The sequence below is a fragment of the Podospora anserina genome, chromosome 6 (assembly GCF_000226545.1).
Source record: "Podospora anserina S mat+ genomic DNA chromosome 6, supercontig 2".
NCBI lineage: Eukaryota > Fungi > Ascomycota > Sordariomycetes > Sordariales > Podosporaceae > Podospora > Podospora anserina.
The window spans coordinates 1779965-1789827 of NW_001914857.1; the positions used below are offsets into that span (position 1 = coordinate 1779965).

At 53.5% G+C, this 9863-nt stretch overlaps 4 protein-coding genes across 4 annotated transcripts; 2 read left to right on the forward strand and 2 right to left on the reverse strand.

Moving 5' to 3' along the window:
• Positions 1 to 26: 26 nt before the first annotated feature.
• PODANS_6_1600 (uncharacterized protein) lies at positions 27 to 1285 on the reverse strand (the record flags this gene model as incomplete). Its single annotated transcript, XM_001910310.1, has 3 exons — positions 27 to 500; positions 566 to 875; positions 951 to 1285. 3 exons carry the CDS (start codon positions 1283 to 1285, stop codon positions 27 to 29), a joined length of 1119 nt encoding a protein of 372 aa, XP_001910345.1.
• A 369-nt stretch (positions 1286 to 1654) lies between these two features.
• PODANS_6_1590 (uncharacterized protein) lies at positions 1655 to 3074 on the reverse strand (the record flags this gene model as incomplete). Its single annotated transcript, XM_001910311.1, has 3 exons — positions 1655 to 1852; positions 1915 to 2859; positions 2931 to 3074. The coding sequence occupies 3 exons, from the start codon at positions 3072 to 3074 to the stop codon at positions 1655 to 1657; spliced, it is 1287 nt and encodes a 428-aa protein (XP_001910346.1).
• Positions 3075 to 3912: 838 nt separating this feature from the next.
• On the forward strand, positions 3913 to 4597 carry PODANS_6_1580 (uncharacterized protein; the record flags this gene model as incomplete). The annotated part of the gene is made up of 4 exons (XM_001910312.1): positions 3913 to 3954; positions 4032 to 4096; positions 4166 to 4390; positions 4474 to 4597. The coding sequence occupies 4 exons, from the start codon at positions 3913 to 3915 to the stop codon at positions 4595 to 4597; spliced, it is 456 nt and encodes a 151-aa protein (XP_001910347.1).
• Positions 4598 to 5913: 1316 nt separating this feature from the next.
• Positions 5914 to 8955, forward strand: PODANS_6_1570 (uncharacterized protein; the record flags this gene model as incomplete). Its single annotated transcript, XM_001910313.1, has 3 exons — positions 5914 to 6033; positions 6126 to 8548; positions 8706 to 8955. 3 exons carry the CDS (start codon positions 5914 to 5916, stop codon positions 8953 to 8955), a joined length of 2793 nt encoding a protein of 930 aa, XP_001910348.1.
• Positions 8956 to 9863: the final 908 nt, after the last annotated feature.

Sequence of the window (9863 nt, forward strand, 5' to 3'; positions counted from 1 at the left end):
TCTGTTGAGAGATTAGTCTTGGGACTTTAGATTTCGTATGTCTTCCTCGTCAGCGACCTCCAAAGCAAGGGCTTGAGACGATACAGAAAAACCAGATACAACCCCCTCTCCCACAACCACTCCCTCTTCCCCTCCAACGCCGCCCGAAACGCCACAAAATTCCCCGACCTCACCGCCCGGCATATCGGGAGGAAAACCTCCCCAAACCCAGCCGCGTCCGGCCGGGAGAGGAGGTTCACCGACGGGAACCGGCCGCAGAGCATGTTGGAGGGGATCCACCAAGTGAGAATCTGGCGCCGGTGTTTGAGAAAGGAGGTGTGGCACTGCCTGTAGGCCTCCTCGAGGCACATGTGCGCGCGAAAGTAGTGCGCGTTGTCAAAGTTGAAGCGGCCGAGGTAGTAGAGGAAGGTTACCCTCTGCGAGGCCGGGTACAAGGCCAGGGCTGGGCCAGAGGTGGAGAGGTTGGTGAACATTTGGACGGCGAGGTGGGATTTTTCGCACTGAATATAAAAAAGGTCAGGAGCTACGGTGGGAAAAAAAAATTTAGGGGGAAGGAGGAGCTTACGGCAAAGAGGAGTTTAAGAGTTAGATTCGCAAAGAGATAAACCGCCACCTTTTTCCCCTTTGGCGGTGCCCATCTCGTGCTGGAGCGGTCACCCAGACAAGACGTGAAAAACTTTTGGATAATATCCGCCGCCATCTCAACAACCGACTTGCTCTCCCCGTCACCCGTCTCATCCCCTTCTATCAACGCTAGAACCTCCGGCTGTCTAGTCAGGCTCATAACCAGCTTCGACAGGGATTCCGACAAGGCCATGCTCGTCGGAAGGAGCATAACACCATAGGTCGGATTAGCAAGCGCGTTGGCGCATGATCTGTTGTCATTTTCCATCAGTTCCCTCTTCTTGAAACCAAAAAAAAAAAGAAAAGAAAAAAAAAGGGTTACCTACATCAACAGCTCGCTGAGCCTAGTGTAAACATTGACAACATCGTCAAAGTTCACATCGCGCCAGTACTCGAGGTAGTCCTTGATGAAGGAATTAAACCCCGGCCACGGCGACCCCTTCCCCTCTGGCACGTTATCTTCCTCTGGAAGACAGTTGTCGACGAATTTCTCGAGGGCGTCGCTCCCGTTATCTGGATAGTTTGATCTGATCTCGTGCGCCAGGTTGTAGTATATATCCGGGACATCGTTCTCGACCTGCAGCCAGTCTTTGAGACTGGCGCCATCTGCCTCGAGGGCAAAGCCGCGAATCTTGGTCAGGAATTGGATTGCGAGACTCATGATGGGCGATGAGGACGTGAGTTAGTAAGTGAGTGAAAGTGCTTTTGGGTGGCACTCAAGGCGCGACTTGGCGGTTCATTGCTGCGTAGGCCACATCAATGTTGAAAAGTGGAAAATATTACAAGGTCGCGTGAGGGGTGTTTGTGGTTTGGGACAACAATAGCAATGAATATGGCTGAGTAGATTCTAAGCCAGGGCGGTGGGAATTAAACAAGTGAATGAGATCCACTCAGTTGAAAGACAATGCAGGCCACGGCTGTCTGTGGCCAACCCTAACCCTGCTATATACACTTTTCCACGCCAACCATTCCCGTATGATTCATCACATGCCATTGGATCAATCCTTTCATGACAGCATTATCATCATACTCATACAGACTCGATTCTCTGCACAACCATCGCTGTCGCGGCACCTCCGCCGTTGCAGATAGCCGCAACACCGTACTCACCGGGCTTCAGCTGGTGAAGCAAGGTGGTGAGAATGCGCGAGCCCGAGCTGCCCAGCGCATGGCCCAGCGAAATCGCTCCACCAACAGGGTTCACCCTCGCACCCTCCAACCCCAGAATCTACCTGGCCGTTAGTGGAACGCACGAACTCGTGGGGATGGTTTAACAACGGGCTTCCTTACCTTCTCGTTAGCCTTGATCACGGCGGCGAACGCCTCGTTGAACTCCCACACAGCCACCTGGTCCTTGGTGATGCCAGCCCTTTCCAGAGCAATGGGAACCGCCTTGGCCGGAGCGACAGGGAAATCAATGGGGTCTAGGGCAGCATCGGCGGAGCTGACAATGCGCGCGAGAACTCTTGAGCCGGAGCCGTACTGCTGCGCAATCTCCTTGCTGCCGAGCACAAGGGCACTGGCACCATCGTTGAGAGTCGACGAGTTCGCGGCAGTCACGGTGCCAGTTCCGTCACGGACGAAGGCGGGCTTGAGCGTGGGAACCTTGTCGAGCTTGATATCGAGATACCCCTCATCCTCGCCAACGATGACGTCGCCCTTCTTGCCCTTGACAGTAACCGGCGCAATCTCATCAGCAAAGACACCAGCCTTCCAGGCGGCCTGTGATCTCTCGTAGGACTGGATTGCATATTTATCTTGCTCCTCGCGGGTGAGCTTGTACTTCTTCACCGTGTTCTCGGCGCAGTTGCCCATGTGGAACTGGTCATAGACGTCGGTAAGACCATCCTTGATGAGACCGTCCTCCATCTTGACATGACCAAACGGAGGCAAGTTGCTCGCGCGGGGCACGTAGTATGGTACTCTCGACATGTTCTCGAAGCCGCCGGCAACCTGAGCCTCGGCCAGACCCAGCTGGATGTTTTGCGCCGCAAATGCCACAGCCTTCAGACCAGAAGCGCAGACCTTGTTGATGGTGATAGCCTCGACGGAGGGAGGGAGTCCGGCAAAGATGGCGGCCTGGCGCGCCGGGGCCTGCCCAACCGAGGCCTGGAGGACATTGCCCATGTAGACATCGGTGATCTTGTCGACGGGCACCTTTGACTTCTCGATGGCAGACTTGATGGCGACGGCGCCGAGCTGTGGCCCGCTAACATTCAGGAAAGCGCCGTTGAACTGCACAAGCTCGTATTAGAACGTCATACGAGCATCACCTGAAGCTTCGTAGCACACTCATAAAGACATACCTTTCCTGTTGGTGTGCGGGAAGCGCTCAAGATGTATGCGTCTCGAATCTCCTTGCGAAGGCAAGCTTGTGAAGAAAACAGCCGAGCCGAGCCGCTTTTAAGTTGCGGCGACAGGCGTAGCGCCCTTGACATCATTACCGTCATGATGGGTGTGGCAGAGAGTTCGCTCAACGGAAAGCTAAATGCAATGACTGACAAGACAGGAAGGCTAGACCAGGACCAGAGGCAACGAGGGGAAAATCACTTGTGGACAAGACATGATCGGAAACGGTCGCCCTTCCCGAGGGCCAGCTTCTTTAAAGAGCACCGCCAGCACTGGCACACATGCGGCACTCCTCGGCTTGTGACGGACTGACGGGATGTGCACGGGGAGTTTTGCGGAGGTGGGGACTATGATGGAGGAGCCGGGGAAACAGCCCCGCCATGGAGTTGGGGGTGCCGGGATGCCTTAAAGCTTTGGAGAGTTCGTTGAGGTGTAACGGTTTGTTGTAGCGGCTGTCCTTTTGATACTTTCAAGAAGCTAGGTAGACCGAAGAAGGCCAGGGCCAAACACAGGAAGCATAATCTACCAGATGAAGCAGAGAGAAAACACCGATCTACAGCGGCCTTTTCAGTGGCGCCGAAGACGCCCAGTTGGTGGCTCTGGGTCTTTGATCGCACGTGCCAATGTCTTTTGTTAAGGAGCGGTTCAATTATGATTGGCCAGAGTCACCTAAATGCACATAGCTAATCGATAAGAAATGCCCCCACTCGACAATGGCACCCATCCACTGACACCCAGAACAGAGCTTCTTCACTCTCCGCCACCGGTTTCGCCCCCCATCGCCGTTGACATACCATAATCAACCCACTGCTGAACGCCCTCCCCACTGATTTCTCACGCGCCGAGACAGCCACAAGCTACCATCAACTTTCCTTACCCATCGCTGGAGACCCCTCCTACCTACACCATCGAGTGTCATCCTGCGTCTTTCTGGAAAACATGTCGACGGCAGCCCGCAGACGTCTCATGCGAGACTTCAAGGTACGGCGACTCTACCAACACCTCCAGCATGAACAAGACGTGTTTCGCGATGCTAACCTTCGGCTTTCGATTTTCAGCGCATGCAAACCGACCCTCCCGCTGGCGTTTCTGCTTCTCCGGTTCCAGACAATGTGATGACTTGGTGAGTAAAGCTCTTCACCGCCAACCCAAGTCCATCAGCGAACTGGATTACCAACCAACCCATCATCAGGAATGCCGTCATTATTGGACCCGCCGATACTCCATTCGAAGACGGAACCTTTAGACTCGTGATGCATTTCGAAGAACAGTATCCCAACAAGCCGCCCTCGGTCAAGTTCATCAGCCAGATGTTCCATCCCAACGTCTACGCCACCGGCGAACTCTGCTTGGATATCCTCCAGAATCGCTGGAGTCCCACGTACGATGTCGCGGCTGTTCTTACGAGTATTCAAAGGTTCGTGGAAGGTTACAGGTGGACATGGCGGACACAGCAGGGAGCTTGACTGGATGGTAATGGCTGACATGGCTTGGGTACAGTTTGCTCAACGACCCGAACACGGGATCTCCAGCGAACGTCGAAGCTTCCAATTTGTACAAGGACAACCGTAAGGAGTACACGAAAAGAGTCAGGGAGACGGTGGAGAAGAGCTGGGAAGACTAAAGTCATAGGTTGGTTATTGGAAGTGGATTGGACGAGCTGAACAGCAGCTGCCCCTACTGATGCTCGATATATTGGGGGCTGTTTTCGGCGGTGTCATGGGATTAGGACTACAAACCGGAGTTTGCGGTGTTTTTGGCCACCTTCGAGTGGGGATTTGTGTGTTTTCAACAGCATTCTGGCAGGCAAAGGCATATTCGTTTTGTCAGGCGTTTGGTTCGTGCAACAAATAACTTGGTCTATTGCTCGCAAGGGCGTGTGGTTGTCAAAGTGAGAGGGAGCTTGATTTTGTTAGGGACTACAACAGGTTGGAAGGCATAGGCAAGGGCGGGGTTTGGACGGAGTTGGGCCCCGCACGCATATAATCTGATATCAGTCTAAGCAACAAAGCCTACAAGCGGTGATTTTAAGTGCCTTGGAACCATTTGCTTCTCATCGTTCTGGTAGAGGTACTCCAGATGCCCACTCTTACTAGCTTCCCGAGACAATGCCCACCATACAATTACAGGGGCTTTCCGTCTGTACTCGCGAGGCACGGGAGCCGGCTTGCAGATGTCGGCAGAAGTGGCTCGCATTGAGCTGGTACTGACGGTTAATGGTGGCAGGCTGTCGTGAGGCTGTCATCTGCAATGCTGCCCGCTGCAATCGGCCGGCAAGAGACCCACGTCTAGTGTTGGGCAGAGTGGCAGGGGCCATTTTCAAGGCATGCATTGCTCGTTGAAACACGCCCCAAGACCGTGAACCATTAGCGCGTCATTCAGCCGCGAGTTTGTCATCCATCCATCTGTCCAGTGGTGACTCGCCTCGGCCTTCTCTCCCCCTCCTCTGCCCCTGACCGCCTTGACATACCCCACCGGTCCCTGACGTTCTTCTAGAACTTTGAACTACCTAGCAGCAGAACTCAGATAACCCTCGTTTCAGGATCACTGCCCACTCTCGCCTTCACCAGACGATACGACGACGACGTTCGGTATTGCTTTTCTAGCGGACCGCATCCTGTCATCTCTGATTTGCCGATCTGGGACCCGACCACCACTAGCAACCCACACCACACACGTTCACTTCGCAGTCCCAGGCACCAGACGACGACCTGACTTTCCACAAACAACAACAACAACTACTACAACAACCAAAACTACCGTCGACAACTCTTGAAGAAACGTAGCCACACAGACGCTCGCTTCTGCCGATATCGCCGCCCTCGCCGCCGCTTTTTTTTTTCTTTTCTTTTTTTTTTTTTTTAACTTTTTCAACACCCGCATCTGCTTTTCCTTCCATGAACTTGCGCTTCCCGGGAGCGCGGGAAGCGGACTGCCATCATGTCGAACGCAAATAGCATCAAGGTCGTGGCTCGGTTTCGCCCGCAAAATCGGGTAGAAATCGAGTCGGGCGGTCAGCCCATTGTCACCTTTCAAGGCCCAGACACCTGCACTGTCGATGTGAGTACACCACAACGCATTGTTGCTGCTTCGAGGCCGCGCACCGCCACCCGGCATATCTGCATCTGTGCTAATATGCAACGCTTCTCCAGTCCAAGGAAGCGCAGGGCTCCTTCACGTTTGACCGTGTCTTTGATATGTCATGCAAGCAATCAGACATTTTCGACTTTTCCATCAAGCCCACCGTCGACGATATCCTCAACGGTTACAATGGTACCGTCTTCGCCTATGGTCAGACCGGTGCCGGTAAATCGTACACCATGATGGGTACCAACATCGACGACGAAAGTGGAAAGGGTGTGATTCCAAGAATCATCGAGCAGATTTTCTCCCAGATCATGTCGAGCCCGGCCAATATCGAGTATACAGTGCGCGTCAGCTACATGGAGATCTACATGGAGCGCATCCGCGATCTGTTGCAGCCACAAAACGACAACCTGCCAGTCCACGAGGAGAAGAGCAGGGGTGTCTACGTCAAGGGGCTGCTGGAGATTTACGTATCGAGTGTGCAGGAAGTCTTCGAAGTGATGAGGAGAGGCGGCAACGCCAGAGCTGTCGCGGCGACCAACATGAACCAGGAGTCTTCTCGATCGCATTCCATCTTCGTCGTCACCATCACCCAAAAAAATGTCGAAACCGGCTCGGCCAAGAGTGGTCAGCTCTTCTTGGTCGATTTGGCCGGTAGTGAAAAGGTTGGCAAGACGGGCGCCAGCGGACAAACGCTAGAGGAAGCCAAAAAGATCAACAAGAGTTTGAGTGCCCTCGGCATGGTCATCAACGCCCTGACGGACGGCAAATCATCACACGTTCCCTACAGAGACTCAAAACTCACCCGTATTCTACAGGAATCTCTGGGTGGTAACAGTCGGACGACCCTCATTATCAACTGCTCCCCTTCCAGTTACAACGATGCCGAGACACTCAGCACGCTCCGCTTCGGCATGCGCGCCAAATCCATCAAAAACAAGGCCAAGGTCAACGCCGAGCTCAGCCCTGCCGAACTCAAGCAAATGGTGGCCAAGGCCAAGAACCAAATCACAACCTTTGAGAATTACATTGCCGACCTGCAGAGCGAAGTTCAGTTATGGCGTGCCGGCGACGCCGTGCCAAAGGAGAGGTGGGTCCCACCCCTTTTGGAAGACAGAGTATCAGGCACAAAGGCAGACTCAAGGCCGGCCCGGCCCGCAACGCCTTCCCGATTACTGGAGCGTACCGGCGCTGAAACGCCTTCTGCTGCCGAGAGATCTGGGACACCAAGCCTCCCTCTGGACAAGGATGAACGAGAAGAGTTCTTGCGCCGGGAGAATGAGCTCCAGGACCAGCTTGCCGAAAAGGAGACACATGCTGCCGCCATTGAGAGACAACTCCGTGAGACAAAGGAGGAGCTTGCCATCATCAAGGAGCACGATGGAAAGCTCGGAAAGGAAAACGAAAGGTTGATCAGCGAGTCTAACGAGTTCAAGATGCAGCTGGAAAGGTTAGCATTCGAGAACAAGGAGGCTCAGATCACCATGGACGGGCTCAAGGATGCCAACTCGGAGCTTACCGCCGAGCTGGACGAGCTCAAGCAGCAGATGCTTGACATGAAGATGAGCGCCAAGGAGACCAGTGCCGTCCTGGATGAGAAGGAGAAGAAGAAGGCGGAGAAGATGGCCAAGATGCTTGCCGGCTTCGATCTCAGCGGGGATGTGTTTAGCGACAACGAGCGATCCGTCGCCGATGCGATCGCGCAACTAGACGCCCTCTTCGAGATTGCCTCGAGTGGCGACCCTGTCCCCCCTGACGACCTCAAGGCCCTCAGGGAGAAGCTCTTGGAGGTGCAGGGTTTCGTACGACAGGCCGAGCTGTCTAGCTTCAGTGCTGCCTCCACCGAGGCCGAAGTGCAAAAGAGACAGGAGCTGGAGGCCAAGCTGACTGCTCTCCAACAAGAGCACGAGGACATCTTGTCCAGGAACCTGGATGAGGCCGACAAGGAGGAGGTTAAGGCCCTTCTCGCCAAGACGCTGTCCGACAAGTCCAGCACACAAGCCGAGCTCGTCGAGGGTCTCCGGACCGATCTCAACGTCCGCGTGGCGGAGAACGAGAAGCTCAAGGCTCTCGTTGATGACCTCCAACGCCGGGTCAAGTCCAACGGGGCGGTGCCCATGGCCAATGGCAAGACGGTGCAGCAGCAGCTGGCTGAGTTTGACGTGATGAAGAAGAGTCTCATGCGCGACCTCCAGAACCGGTGCGAGCGCGTGGTGGAGCTCGAAATCTCCTTGGATGAGACTCGCGAGCAGTATAACAATGTGCTCCGGAGCAGCAACAACCGGGCACAGCAGAAGAAGATGGCGTTTCTGGAGCGCAACCTGGAGCAGCTCACGCAGGTGCAGAGGCAGCTGGTGGAGCAGAACTCGGCGCTGAAGAAGGAGGTGGCGATTGCGGAGCGCAAGCTGATTGCGCGCAACGAGAGGATCCAGAGCTTGGAGAGCTTGCTGCAGGAGAGCCAGGAGAAGATGGCGCAGGCGAACCACAAGTGCGTTCCTTCTACCTATGATGTTGTTGTTGTTGATGATTATTGTTGTGTTTGCACACTTAAAAAGCAGCGGCCGAGAACGGACACGATCTCGGTCTCGGTGCACAACCCGTTTGCGAGGGCGATGTATATACTAATCACTTTTGTACTGCTACAGATTCGAGGTGCAGCTCGCCGCCGTCAAAGACCGGCTCGAGGCGGCGAAGGCCGGAAGCACAAGGGGGCTGGGCTCGCCGACTGGCCTCGGTGGCTTCAACATTGGCAGCCGAATCGCCAAGCCGCTTCGTGGCGGAGGTGACAACAATACTACGACGACTGTTTCTAGTAATCCTACGATTGCCAGCTTGCAGCAGCAGAATGCTCCGGTTGAGAATAAGAGGTCGAGCTGGTTTTTTAACAAGTCGTAGATTTGACGAGGGGAGAAGGGGGGATGGTTCGAGGGTGAGGTGGAGCCGGAAGTGATGATGATGATGACGATGATGATGGTTACAGGGGGTAAGTAACGGTGTGTGTGTGGAGTTGATGAGTAAGGGGAGGGGTGGTAAAGGGCAGGGGGGTGGTAAATATCTGGACAAACGGTTGGTTTGGATGTTGATGATGACTTATGTGGGGAAATAACTAGTACAAAATTGGGAGGAAGAGAGGAAAGGGAAGGGAAGCGAAAGGTATAAATTTGATGATTGATGTAGACATATAGAAGGGGAAGAAAGGGGAGGGGGAGGTGGCCGGGGTGTTGGTAAATATGAAATATGAACTTTGCATGGAATGGACATGGTGGGCATAAAGGCAGGCATTATTTGGCTTTGGCTCTTGGCTTTCACATGTGTGTGTGTGTGTGTGTGTGTGTGAATACGGATGAAATGATCTGCGCAGTTTGAGAGTTATACCCTGCCTTCCTTTTTTTTCTTTTCTCGATTCATGTTTATTCCATGTTTCATTCAAATCGCGTTGAGAGTAATCAGATAGCAATCACACCTATCTGGGCCATCGCCATGACACCTTCTCCCTTTCCCAAAACATCGTACAGTTGCTCCAAAGAGCCGAAAGAAATACCTCGACACATTCAATACAACTCATCCCACATCACAAAAGTTTACACAGCTTATGAGAAAGACTATGTAAATTACACACCAAGATCTATATAAAAAAAATTAAAAAACAGACAAAAAGCTACACCCCCTACAAAAACAACGCTGGGGAAAAAAACCCAGCAGAACTAATCATCAGTCTCCTTAAAGAAACTCCTTTATCAGAAAAGAAAAAAAAGGAACACCTCAAACTAACCACCATTCCACACCGCATAAGGCAAGTGATA